This window comes from Ascaphus truei, chromosome 8 (genome assembly GCF_040206685.1).
Source record: "Ascaphus truei isolate aAscTru1 chromosome 8, aAscTru1.hap1, whole genome shotgun sequence".
NCBI lineage: Eukaryota > Metazoa > Chordata > Amphibia > Anura > Ascaphidae > Ascaphus > Ascaphus truei.
The window spans coordinates 37,911,379-37,925,814 of record NC_134490.1 but is presented as its reverse complement, the minus strand read 5'-3'; the positions used below and the strand labels follow the sequence as shown (position 1 = coordinate 37,925,814).

At 47.7% G+C, this 14,436-nt stretch overlaps 1 protein-coding gene across 1 annotated transcript; it reads left to right on the top strand.

The window, feature by feature from the left end:
* Nucleotides 1–1,269: 1,269 nt before the first annotated feature.
* SLC71A1 (solute carrier family 71 member 1) lies at nucleotides 1,270–14,436 on the top strand. The gene is made up of 12 exons (XM_075611504.1): nucleotides 1,270–1,514; nucleotides 3,636–3,731; nucleotides 3,832–3,894; nucleotides 4,305–4,432; nucleotides 4,586–4,700; nucleotides 5,030–5,248; nucleotides 6,151–6,264; nucleotides 6,782–6,853; nucleotides 10,060–10,172; nucleotides 11,838–11,935; nucleotides 12,400–12,566; nucleotides 13,031–14,436. The coding sequence occupies exons 1-12, from the start codon at nucleotides 1,431–1,433 to the stop codon at nucleotides 13,241–13,243; spliced, it is 1,482 nt and encodes a 493-aa protein (XP_075467619.1). The 5' UTR covers nucleotides 1,270–1,430; the 3' UTR covers nucleotides 13,244–14,436.

The window sequence follows — 14,436 nt, the reverse complement described above, 5'->3', positions numbered from 1 at the left end:
GCCAGCTGATGTGTTGCAGGGAGCGCTCGGTTGCGGGCCGAGGTAAGACGGGAGCGCGCCGAGGGCGGCGTGACTACCGTATCCTTACAATAGTGCAATATGTCTTTCAAATGAATAAATTCCTTGGTAACCTATAGATTGTGTACTTACAGACTATCTGTTCTTTAAAGCATATCCATCAGTGGCAACAACGTGTCTGATGCATCTAGGTGTGTGGGAACATGGTGTCAGGATATATCAAGCAAGTAAGCAGTGATTAGAGGAGAAGGCGCCGTCCGGGACCCTAAGCGTTCACCCCCCGGCTCGTGTCCACAGCTCTCTCAGCGTCTCTCCACTCTCCGATCTCAACAGTGATTGGCTGACTTCCGCATTTCCTGGTTTGGATGCCCGGATGCAGGTTCAGGGAAGCAGCAGCGTTGCACAGCGTCAATCTTGTGGCACTCTACGCGTTTCACTGGATTCCCAGTTTCATCATGACTTCTGATGAAACTGGGAATCAGTGAAACGCGTAGTGCCACAAGATTGACGCTGTGCAGGATTGATGTGCAGAAGCCAGCAATAGGAGTTATAGGAAGCCGTTATATGGAGAAATAGGAGGTATATGAAGCAATAGGAGGAGGTATAGGCCAAAAGGGGAAGTTATAGGGAAGTTATATGGAGCAATAAGAGAAGTTATAGGCAGTGTTTTTATGAAGTAACAGGGAGTTATAGGGATTATAAGTAGCAATAGGAGTTAGATAATTATGTGATTTATAATTTTGCCAAATTTTATGATCTGCACGTGATGGAAGACATTTTATTACTTGCTTTTTACTTTATGATCTGGATTGAAACATTTGTTTTTTATTTTCGTTGTGCCTCCCACACTACACTGCCAGAGACCTGCAAAATCACTGATATGGTTAATTGTATATGTGTGTGTGCATTGTATATACAGTACATGAATTATGCATATATACATTACACACACAAATGTATGCATAAATAATATCTATACGTATACACACAGTATATACATATGTTCCAGGCCCCCCGCACAGGCTCAGCACCAGCATACAGGTCCCCTCCTGCTGTGTACACAAGCGGGTGCCTAGCAAGAATGACAGCTCACGGTAATGCCACTCTCAATATGGCGGCGCAGCCCTTTCTCTTTTCCCTGTTACGTCAGAGCGCTTGTCCAATCGTTGAGTAACAGACGGCCACTGTGACCAATGGGCTCTCTCCGCGAGGAGGCGTGGGCCCCTTATTGGGTAGGAAACATCGACTGGGCGTGATGAGCGTTGGAGGCCGGAAGCGGGCGGGGAAGGGGTAGCGGAGGGCCGTGCCTGTGGGAGACCAGGCAGCCGTTTCCATGGTAGTGTTGCCCGGTGAGTGGTGAGGCCTCTCAGCGGAACCTTCCCCGGTGCCGGTATGATGGCCCTGAACTCACTATGACCGGGGAAAAGAAGAAGAAGAAGAGGCTGAACCGCAGCATTCTCCTGGCAAAGAAAATAATCATTAAAGATGGAGGGACGGTGAGTGCGCTGCTCCTGGGTCGCGATATGGCAACAGATATGTCATGACATGCTGAAGGCGGTAGGAGAGAACGTGAAAGTCCCGGAGTGAGAGACAGAGAGTCGAACAGGGTAACATATGGTAGCGTCTGGTGACATCTTGCCCTGTCTGTGTGACGTCATCTGTCACTGGCTTAATGGTAGTCATATGATGCTGTGACATGAGACAATCAGTGACCTCAGTGTCGCTATCCCCCAGTGACATCACACTTAATGCACCTCGTGGGGTGATGTCATAGTGACAGAAAATACATTGGACATGGATGCTTTATATTAAGCGACTGTATAGAGAGGCCTGCAGAGCGATGTGATAACAGCCACGGATATTATGCCTGCGGAGTGATGTGGTAATACAGCCACGAATATAATACCCTGTAACGTGGTAACACAGCCACTAATATAATGCCCTGCTGATCCACGTGGTAAACCAGCCACCAATGTAATGCCCTGCGGAGTGATGTGGTAACATGGCCACGATTGTAATGCACTGCAGAGCGATGTGGTAACATGGCCACTAATATGCCCTGCGGAGCGGCGTGGTAACAGCCACTAGTATATTGGCCTGTAGTAACACAGCCACTGATATATAATGCCTTGTGACATGATGTAACACCGCCAGTGATACAATGCCTTGCGGAGCTACATGCTAACACACTGCGCTATATAATGACTTGTGAGGTGGTGTAAATATGATGGTGTTTATAAATACCGGTCTACATGAATATGTAGAGAGCACGAGCTGCAGTATAGACTTACAGGTATTATACAGATGTGTGAGAGCAGCAGATGGAAATATTCACAGAAGGGACCCCCAGGCAGGAGAAGATGCACCCACACAGGAGGGCAAAGAGGCCAGGTTTACTAAACTAAGCCATAGTGCACCTGTGAATGAACCAGCCAAATGATGCGCAAAGGCCCAGCTTAGTTTAGTAAATCCGTGCCGAAATGTGTTGGGGGTCTCAAAACGGGGGTGAGTAAGTGCATTAAAGCAGCAGTCCACATTGGTCACCATTTTATTTTGTACTTATAGCGATGTCTAATTGCCCTTTTTCAAAGTTGTTTTTTTTATTTTTAATATCTGAGGCTTTGTTCATGGAATACAAGCGTTTGAAATATTAAGTGTCCGGAAGGTTCAAATTAACTTCTCCCCAGTACATGCAAACTGGTATTTTGGTAACCCCAGCAGTTATAGATGTAAAAAATAAAAAATCCTCATTTGTAATGCTAAAAATGTTTTTATTTATTTTCAAAGTGCAGGACATGCTCAAGATAACATAAGTTCAACTCCTATCGGGCAGGGGTTTCCAACTCCAGTCCCCCAGAGACGGCAACGGGTCAGGTTTTCAGGATATCCCTGCAAGGTGACTCAGTCGGAGACTGGAGTTGGCCACACCTGTCCTATAGGCTTCTGGGAGGCATTGCAGCTTTAAGGGTATCTGTGTGGAGCCAAGAGGGTCACTTCCTGCTGGATTTTCACTGACGGGTACAGTAGAAGTCTGTAATACCTGAGACATGGGTGCTTTAACCCCTGTGCTGCCACAGCAACGCATTGCTCTGCAGGGCGAAGCGTCTCTGGCACCATAGGGGTTAAACATTGGGAGGACAGACCTGTGTTTGGAAGCAAAGAGATCAGGGCCGGGAAAGCAAGGGGTTAACAAGTCCGGGTGATAATCTGTGCTGTCTCTGTTCAGATACCAAAATCTGAGAACACTTTGCAAAGAGCAAATATTAGTTCAGGAAGATGTGACAATGAGGCTATGAAAACAAAGAGAGGGAGCGCTCAAAATAAATAATATATAAATTATGAACACTATATCTATAGCTCTTATTCCCTTCACTGCCAAAGTTGCCTCCAGCACAGTTGAGCAATACTCTGAACTTCCCTAAACAAATAGTATAGGGGATTTAAAAGGAGCATGTACAGTGAATCTGATGTGGATCTAAATTCTGATTGAAGTTTTGTGATTGACCTGTGTTGGGTTCCTGCCCTATATATAAATATCCGCTGTCAATGAATGAGTTAAATCGGTGTTCCCTCATATGGTCTGACAGTCTCTCCTCCTCTCCTCTCTCTCTTCACAGCGGCAGGGGGTTGGGGAGCCCAGTGTGTATCATGCGGTGGTGGTTATTTTCCTGGAGTTTTTTGCCTGGGGTTTGCTGACGACGCCCATGTTGACCGTAAGTGCTGGGGTTTGAAATGATGGCACAGTAATGAGCCCCACTCCTGGCCGTGTAGAGTGAGAGGGTGCATTAAAGATGGCGGTGCTGTGTTTTACAGGTGCTGCACCAGACTTTCCCTCAGCACACCTTCCTGATGAATGGCCTGATCCACGGCGTGAAGGTGAGGGAAATGTCACCCTGAACTGGTAGGGACAGACTCCATGTATAAGTTCTCTTCTGCTTGTCACTGTGTCTCTGCAGTGGGATGGACCGACGTCCTGTCCCATAGCTCCTTTCTGTGTCACTCTCGATGGGAGCTTCAGTCTCCATAAGTCACACTTCCCTTCTGTCTGTGTCACTGAGTCTCCCTGCGGTGGGAGGGACAGACCCCAAGTCCCATAACTTCCTTCAGACTGTCGGCTTACAATTTAGTATGTGTACCATCTGTAGGAAGTGCTGGAGTTTGCTTTCTGACTGACACACACACACCTCTGCTCGTTGGAGCAGGTTTAAGCAGCATAATGTGCTGCTCATTGCAGTGGTTTCTGAGTGGGGTATTAATACCATGACTTATGCTGACCCTTATCCTAGGGTCTCCTCTCCTTCCTGAGTGCCCCCCTCATCGGAGCTCTGTCGGACGTCTGGGGCAGGAAGTCCTTCCTCCTCCTCACTGTATTTTTCACTTGCGCCCCTATCCCGCTCCTCAAGATCAGCCCATGGTGAGGGTGAAACAGCAAGGGAGGGGTTGGGTTTGACTGTATGGGGAGCACATGTAATGTGGGGGAGTCTCTCCGCATGGAGTGGATTTGAATGTGGTGGTCTCTGTAATGTAAGTATGAAGTTCTCCATGTGACTCTTTGGTTCTCCTGCAGGTGGTACTTTGCGGTTATCTCTATGTCGGGGGTCTTCGCGGTCACATTCTCAGTAATCTTCGCTTACGTTGCTGACATCACGCAGGAGCATGAGCGCAGCACAGCGTACGGACTGGTGAGACACCCTCCCTCCCCCCCTGTGCTAGACTAGGTGGGGGTGAGATATTCCTAAAACCCCCAGGACCGTGGCAGGACGTATCTGTTACACCTGTCTCGCAAGCACCAGCTAGGGATGGTGGTAGAAGTGGCACTGTTTCATTGCTAGACAGTGCAGTGGGAGAACGTATAACCAGATTGTTCCTTCGTAATCCCAAATGTTTCACAATCCCAGGGGGAGGTGACAGACAAAGCCTGGGCACTGTGCCAGCCTGACCTTCCATGCCTGACCAGCCTGTCCCACCAGCACATTCTCACTTTGTTTTTGTCCCTGTCTCTTTCCCGCAGGTTTCGGCCACGTTTGCAGCCAGCCTGGTGACGAGCCCCGCCATCGGTGCATACCTGTCACGTGCCTATGGTGACACTCTAGTGGTGGTGCTGGCGTCTGGCGTGGCCCTACTGGACATCGGCTTCATCCTTCTCGCTGTCCCTGAGTCTCTGCCCGAGGAGATGCGGCCGGTGTCCTGGGGGGCCCCCATATCCTGGGAGCAGGCGGACCCCTTTGCGGTGAGCATGACATAATCGGGAAAGGAAACACTGGCGCAACGCTGACCCAAAAGAGCTAGCAATCTAATTATTAGAATGGATATAAAGGAGACAGAGATGGATATATGGTTATAACCCTTTAACCATAATGACTCGATTATCCACAGAACTTGCAATCTAATTATTACAACAAATACCACTTGTGGGGCATTCACATGTCTCAGACAGGTCTGCAACCCTGTCTTTTCCCATTCTCTCTTGGCATACAGTGCTTCCACTGCAGCCAGGGATTCTGGGTAATGACATGCAAATGAGCACTCAGTGAGTCACTCTTTACTACTTATCCATTTTAACATGGACCCCTAGCCTTTCAGCTGTTAAAATTGATAAAAAGTAAAGTGACTCACTGTGTGCTTATTTGCATGTGATTACCCAGAATTCCTGACTGCAGTGGAAGCACTGTGTGCTAAGATAATGGGGAAAGTGGGGCCGCAGACCAGTCTGAGACGTGAATGTGCTGAGGCGGGATTTGTATTTGCTGTTAACGAGGGAGGTTTTTTGTCACACTTTCACGCACTATCATTTAACTAGATATATATTTTTTTTAAGCAGAGGAGCAAAGAGATGAGAGAAAGTTATAGAACCTGCTAAGCACAATGATTCTGACACAATGGGATGATCAAGGGAGAGGAGAGTGAAGGGATAGAGAGAGGTGACTAGTGAAAGACAGAGAATAAGTTCTTATGATGCAGGAACAGGGGTTCCTGAGCACGCAGAGCTTACAATTCTGTATAATTTGCATGGGAGGCTTCCAATTCAGCGACTAGCATCTTTAGGACGGGGAAGTTGGTAGTGTTGTCTTGGATTGGAGTCCTCCCTCACCCCCTTAACTCTGTACGCTTCCCCCTCCTCTTGTCTTACAGTCTCTGCGTAAGGTGGGCCAAGACTCCACCGTGCTTCTGATCTGTATCACTGTGTTCCTGTCTTACCTCCCTGAGGCCGGACAGTACTCCAGCTTCTTCCTCTACCTGCGACAGGTGATCCCAGGGGGTGGGGCCAGAGCTTCCAGCACCAAGCAGTCTTATCCACACACAGATCGTTCTGCTTCGTACTTCATTATATACCGGCTATACAAATCCACACTCTTAATCCTAGACCCACCAAACTTCATGCGATCTAAATAGACAAAATCTTCCTTTTGATCCTATCTCTATCCACACTGAAATTATAATTATTGTTCCGCTAGTGTCCTATAAATAATGTCTGCAGCGCTGTACATAGAACTATGCAGGCTCAGCGAGACACTGCCCTGAAGACTTGACAAGATCATTTAAGTGCCTGAGGCACAGGGAAATTAAGTGACTTGGCCAACGGACACTGGGATTCAAACTGGGTTCACCCACTTCAGAGGCAACATTCTTCTCGCCAAGATACTCCTCCCACCTTGTGTTTGTGTTTAGTTAAAGGACGGCTGTGAGTAGAGATGGATGTGGTAATGTCACATCCCATTGGTTTTTTTTTGTTCTGTTCTCACCTCTCACTTTCACTCGTCAGGTGATCGGTTTTACATCAGAGACGGTCGCTGCGTTTATCGGGGTGGTCGGGATCCTCTCTATCTTGGCTCAGGTGAGGCCTTTATTTTGTATTTATTGCTTACTTTCAGCCTCCTTTCCTTCTGCCATCTTTGGGCTGACTGTTCCCCCAGCCCCCTCACCCCTTTCCTCTTCTCCTGAATGTGTGCCACAGGGCATACCAATAATGATCTATATGTCTTATATAGCGCTGATACTGTCCTCAGCGCTGTGTATACAATTTTGCAGGCACAATGAGCAAGTGCCCCACAGAGGTTACTGTGACATAACGTCCGATCGCCGGTACCCAAAAACAGCATGTCACCTGCAAAACTACCAGACTGTACCAGCCTGGATAGTGCCTCATATATACTGACCGCTAAGGAATCCTGCCCTGGTTATGGCAAAAAAGTGCCCGAGCTCCCAATAGTAATCCTAGCCTAAAACTTACTAGGATGCCTCTGCTGCCACCAATTGAGACCCCTAAGCGTACCCCCCAAGAGCTCTTCCATCAGGGATACTTCCCACACACTCCCAGTAACCACCAGCTCTGAGGGAACCATCATCCTAGAGATTTCTGGGGGAAATAGGACCTCTGATAACTCAGGGGGTTACAGAGCTCCCACAAAACACACCACAAGAATACTCTGCACACAAAAACAACGTTCCGTCTATACTCCCGACCAGGGATGAGACCTCGGCGAATGCAGATGTCACGGGGTTCCCAGAAAGCACACTAGCAAAACGCCACCAAAAGTTACGGCACACGTAAGACAACTGCGGAGAACCACGTGGGCTAGCACTCTGCCACGACAATGTAGCTATTAAACTAAAGGGTTTGATATGGAAAGGTACAGTGCACAAGAAGGGACAAGTTCAAACAAGGGGGGGGAGGGAAAAACTCTCGCATCAGCTTCTATAAATCAGTCTTACATGTAAATAACACTGTGCAATAGGGACAGATAATAATAGTTGAAGAGAAAGTGGTCCCTGTTGAATGCACTCCGTGCAATAGTATGTGAACTGTTTTTAAAATTTATAACCATTTTATTGGAACTTAAGTAAAATTATGATTGGTTTGGTAAATCTATGGCCAATCTGTTAGACGCACATATTTAAAAATTGGTAATATACATACAAAAATGCTTGCTGCTATATTCTGTTAGTGCATCCACCTGACATCTATTCAACAATAAACAGGTGGTAATTTAGTTCAATAGCACTAACACTTATTTATATAAACTCCAGATTCACTAATCTGACGCACAAAAGAATAACCCCTTTTTAATGGCCAAGTAGGGGTGCAGTCACACAATTTGTATTTAAGATACTAATAATAATGCGCGCACACAGCGGTTTAAAAACAAAAAAAACTATCTATGCATGATCCTGATGCTCAGGTAGGTGGGTACCGCAGGGTTATACTTTCGTATCTCGTGAGGATAATAAAATAGAACAGTAGATTGTTTAGTAATTATCACAGCAATAGTTAGCTTGTTTTACATAGAACAGTATGTACTCATTGAGCTCTGTAATAACAACATCTGGTCTCCTGTTTATGCACATACCTAACACTGCTGATATTATCCTACTGGAAATCACTCACTAGTGCCTGCCTTAAACCCACACACAAGTTACCTGGAGTAGGGAGAGAGCTAATATCCCCATTCAGACACGGGAGATCTCTACCCTAATAGGCTACTATTTACAACTATGTATAAAGAACAGGTTTTTACTGCAATAGGAGTAGGCACACAAACCCGTGTCATTAGCCTGGAGGCACGGCTCTGCGTCCGTATCAAGTTATAGCCTCCGTTTGTACTCCTAGTATAAATTGTTACAGCAACTTCCAACAGCAGTATGCAGTATATTCGAACTGCCGCCTCCCCCAGGACGCGAGCGTTGTGACATCAGCGCGCACCACCTGACGTAAATTTTGCGTCACGTGCTTTCTCAGAGGTGGATTTCTCCTTTACCTCTGAGAGCGCGTGATGCGAAATGTACGTCAGGTGGTGCGCGCTAACTTTCTCTTTTCTGTTCCATAAAAAGGGATAACCTAACATGCAACAGCAGCAACATAAAGGGGAAGGTATCCTAAAACTCGCACAGAATGAACTGCACGAAGCTAAGTGTTTTCTGGGCAGGGCTTACAGATCAGAAGGGTGCCAGCTGGAGTGGTGGGGGGGGGGAGAGAGAGAGAGGTTGTTTGCAGAGTACAGGATACTCGAAGGAGAGGCTCACTGCAAGATAACATGTTCCCCAGATGAGTCTGAAGGTTTCTCTGTGCAGGCGCTTTTTAAATCCCTCGGCTCCATAGAGAAACCTTAACATTTAGGTTTTTGGCCATACAGAAAAGCTTGATGTAATTGGTCCAATCTGCTCAACTGGTGGGCTCGCCTCTCTCAGACCATCGCAGGACCTGGGCTCCTGCAGCAGCCAATCGCAGGGCTACTGATGGAACAAAGAGCCATAAACCCAGAGCAGGGAAATTGTAGTACTATGGTGAGGAAGGGGTTACTGCTTCCTGCAGGGAGAGGCACCACCAGGCTGGCTACAAGGAGAGGAAGCCGCAGCGGAGATGTGGTATTATTATTTATGAGACGCCAACATATTCCGCAGCGCAGTACAATAGGGTTGGAAGACCAAAACACTAAAATAACAAACATTAACATACATTGTTACAGGAGGTAAGGAGGGCCCCGGCACAAGGAGCTTACAATCTATATAAGTAACTTTTTGGGAAAGGTTGGACCGGTCAGAGGAAGCACTGCAGGGGCATCTGGTGGACATGACTTGGAGGGGGTAGGCTCTCTGATGTCTGTATTGGTTAACGCATATATATTCTACAGAAAAGCTCCCCGCTATTTTAAACCCTTTTACATCTACTTCTTTCTCTAACTGTACGTTTCCGACGGACCGAAGCCGCAGCAGGCTGGGGTTAACCTTTTATTTAAGGGGAGCTTTGCTGCCTCTTCTGTCCCACTTATCTAGTTTTAGCACCGGAGGCACAGGGAGATTAAGTGATATACCAAAGGTTACAAAGAGCTGTCCCTGGGATTTGAATCAGGTTCACCTACTTTAAAAGGCAACGACATCGCCACTGAGCTACTTCTTAATAGGGAAAGTACAGGGAGGAAATGGGGGATTTACAATACATTGTTAGCGGACCCATAGCTATCTCTTATCTTTGTAGCTGTGATTGTGTCAGGCTTAGTGTTCCTATCAGTAGGCGCCTGGGTTAACGCCCCGTTCTCTCTCCAGACCGTGGTCCTGGGGGTGCTCATGAGATCCATTGGAAATAAGAACACTATCCTCCTAGGGCTTGGCTTCCAGATCCTGCAGCTGGCGTGGTACGGCTTCGGCTCCCAGCCCTGGTAAGTAATGTGGACCCAAGGGGAGCGCCGTCACCGGGGACCCACTGCCCGGCAAGTGAAACCTTTCACTGCCAGAGGAGCATGCAGAGAAATGTATATGCAATGTGCATAGCAAAGCAATATAATAACACGCAGAGCAATACGTTGCAGGTCTCTGCAATAAAAACGTTAGTATGGAGCCATTTCAAAGAAGTACAGAGTGGTGATTTTTTTGTAGCGAAAAAAGGTGCTGGAGCCCGAAGCACAGAAAAAGGAATTGATGCGTAAAATACAATAAATAGTTCCGCTTTAAATAAAGATATATGGTATAAGAAGCATTATCACATATGGGTGCAGGAACTTTGCTTCCCCGCAGAATTAGCCCGGGATACACAGGAGGATAGATATTGGCCAGGCGTCTGGTAGCTTCAGCATGGGGAGACCCTGTACTTACCAGAGTAGCCTCGGCTGGTAACAGAGACTGGACTCTACATCCGGGTCCCCATACTGTAGGTCGCCAGGCCCGGAACAGTTGTCCTGCAGCTCCCGCCTTGTCGACGGCTCTGGATATTAAAGGAGTAATCCAAGATGGCAATTTTTTTTTTCTTTTTAAAGTGTGTGTCTGCGATTGCGGTTATTTTTTTGTAGCAGGGGTCTGCGGAGCTGAACCCCGTTAATTTAAGCTCTGGGGACCCTTTACTTTTGGAGATACTTGCCTCCGAACTAGGTGCTTTCAAGTTTGAAGCTCCTGCACCACGTGGGCCAATAGGAAGCCACACAGATGACGTCACGGCTTCCTATTGGCTCGCAGGACGGGAAATAATCGGAAGAGCGGGCTTTTTGTGAACCCTGGTTGCTGAGAAGAGCAGCTACCGGCACCTAATGCGCAGGTTAGTATCTCTTTAATAAGGGCCCCCGAAGCTGACATTAGCAGGGTCCGGCTCCGGGACAGCTTGCGTCAATCCTATATCTAAAAAAAATAATTACATTTGCCAAAAAATTAGCTGCCTTCAATTGCCTCTTTAATAGTAGCCCCTGGGTTCTTTCAGCTGAACTTTACCTTCTGGCCAGCAGAGGGACCCCAAACCTTATTGGGCTGTGATAAAACAGCAAAACATGAATCTTTTTAATTACATTTTTTTTTTCTTTAATTAAACTCTGTCATTTTTAATGAGTTTTAAAGCATCCTTTGATTTCTATAGCGGGATTTAACCCACCTTCAAAGCAGTGCAAGATTTGTGCAACACTTTCCTGTTTGTGATCACTTGTTGCCAATGTTCCCAACAGTTTGAGCTGCAAAGTGTAATAATAGATAATGTTACCTTAGTATTATCAGGAGACATTGTAGCTGCTGAGTTACACTGACTGAAGGATTGATTAAACTGAAAGGCAGCCATTATGCTAGGCACATAATCAGGATGTTTACAGACTTATAACAGAAGCACCAAACAATTGCTATCTTTAGGTAAGAATGTAGAATTCTACATTGTCACATGTTTTACATATATAAAGAAGGGTGAATGTAGTATTGCTGCTTTAAGTGATACCACAACTTGCAATAAGTGGCTACTTATCTCGTGTCCCCAATGCTGTATGCAGCCCCCAGTTTTGCATAACCCCTCTCTGTACAGTCCTCCTGTTGTGGGAGGCAGTTATGTGTCACACCCTCTTACCCTCGTGTCTCAGGATGATGTGGGCTGCGGGGGCCGTGGCTGCAATGTCCAGCATCACCTTCCCAGCCATCAGTGCCGTGGTGTCCCGCAACGCTGACGCCGACCAGCAAGGTGAGTGACTGCGCTCCAGGTTACGGAGGGGAGAAGGGGGAGGAATGAGAGCATGGTAAGGAGGAGAGCAGAGTGAGGAAGTGCGGCTGGAGAAGAGAGCAGAGAGAGGGAGGAGAGCAAATCAGGGGAGAGTGGTGACTGCATTATCACTATTATCATTCATTGTTCAAAAAGAGGATGGTTCTATGTAAGCGCAGAGTAGAAAGACTTTGTAATGGGGGGAAAAAAACCACGAAGGTAATACATTTTAATGGCCAACGGTTGTTAGAGTGCAAACTTTCAGGACCATTCAGTCCCTTTTTCAGACATGTTGCCATGAATTGCGTTGAATGGAACATTCAAAGAGCTGAGGGGGCAGGACATGGTCAACATACCCATGAGAAGAGCCTGAGCCAATTGGAGCGCGTAGTGGGTTGAGCTATAGGACGTCTGTGATTGTTAGGTGTTTGTTCCCTCTCCCCCAGGCGTGGTGCAGGGCATGGTGACTGGGATCCGTGGCCTGTGCAATGGGCTAGGACCAGCCCTGTACGGCTTTGTCTTCTACCTGTTCCACGTGGAGTTCAATGAGATGGCCGAGGTGGAGCCTGCAGACAGATCTCTGAAACCCAACATGGCCAATCCATCCGACGAGGTACCTAAGCCACAGGGACTGGGGGAGACGGGGAAAAATGGGAGCATGGAGGGGCATGAAATATAAGAGCCTTGGGGATCTGAGAGCCACTGGAGAAGAGGGGAGCGGGATCTGAGAGGCAGAAGGAAAATGGGAGCCATGGCAGGAGGGAACATGGCCTGTGAATGCCACAGAAGGAGGCAAGGGGTTCATGAGTTAAGTACTCGGAGGAAAGGGAGCCGGGTGGAGAAAACACAGGATGGAACTGGAAGCTCAGGGGGCACCACGGGAGTGAATTACGTGGTTGGAGAGGAATTGGGTGAGGGGGGGAGTAGCTGCATAAAAAGTGCATGAAGCTGGGGAAGGGAAGAGGTGGGGGGCATCACAGTAGTGCGTCCGTCCGTCCGTCCGGTTAGTGTTGGTTTGCAGGGCTTAGAGTCTCAGTGATTGTAGCTCTGTAATTCCTGCTCTCCTTACTCCCACAGAGAAGTATCATCCCGGGCCCTCCCTTCCTGTTCGGGGCTTGCTCTGTGCTGCTCTCCCTGCTGGTAGCGCTATTCATTCCTGAGCAGAGTAGCCAGGCCCTTCGTTCCGGGGCCCACAAGAAACACAGCAATGGAGCACAGAGCCACGCGCTACTGGCTCCCACCCACCTCCCCGAGGGCAAGGAGCCCCTGCTGGATGACAGCAATGTATGACCAGTGGACTGTGCCATGCCAAGCCCCACGGGAGGGGTCAGGATGGACTGTCAGAAGGAGGTGACAACAGATTTGTGCTATTAGCAGCCACAGGGGAGTGGGAGAGAGGCAGCAGAGACTGTTGTCTATCAGAAGTGGGGAGACCACGAACTGTGCCATGCCAACCACGAGTGAAGGGGGAAAAGAGAGCTGAGACAATCGGTTGTCAGAAGGGGGGGTGCAATATGCCAATAGCAGCCACGGTGAAGAGATGGCATGTGGGAGGGGGACCATCAGCTACCAATAGGTGGGGTGGGATTAACACTGACAGTCAAGAAGATGAGGGAGAGGTGAACCATCTGCTGCCACATTTGAAGAAGAGCGTGGTCTGTGCCATTTAGTATAGCCGTGTTGAGAACTGAAGTGATTTAGCTGCCAAAGGAGAGGGAGGGTGGGGGGGTCGAGACCACAGTTTATACCACTGGGGGAGAAGGGGACAGGAAAGGGGGAGCTGAGAGAAGCAGCCAGCCATGAAATATGCCACTAGTATGGGTGCAGAACCACATTGCATCATTGGGGGGAGGGGGAAATAAATTGTGTATTTTTTTTTTCTCACCTCCCCCCCCCTCCTCCCCCCCCTCATCATGTGAATCCCAACAGATCCCTTGTTCTTTCCCTCCACTCTTGGTGCTCCCTTTCTTTCCCCCTCCCCCCCCCGAAAAAGACCCCATCCCTCTGTGGTGTGGTCCTTGGGAGGTCTGAGTTGGATGAAGAGCCTCGCCTGACGGACCAGCCTCGCTGTACAGAATTCATTAAAAAAAAAAAAAAAAACACTTTCTTTCCCAAACGTTTCCCCTTGCAGTGTTATTGACATCCCTCCCATTCCCTCTAACCACTTCAGAGGTCAGAGCGTGGCACTGCTGTGTCCCTGCCCCAATGACCCTTCCCGTAACTCCATATCTTAAAGCCTGAAATATAAACACACATGTCCTAAAGGAAATGCTCTAATCTCACAGGCAACACATCTCAGGAAGTTTAGATAAACAATTGTCCTGAGATGCTGGGACATGGTGACACCAGGTTTCATACCCCCTATTATGTCTCTAAAAAGAAATACAGTGCACTGATCCAGTGTATGTATACCCCTACCTGTATAAATATTGCTACATTACAGCCTGAATAATATACACATAAACATTTATATTTTATAATAA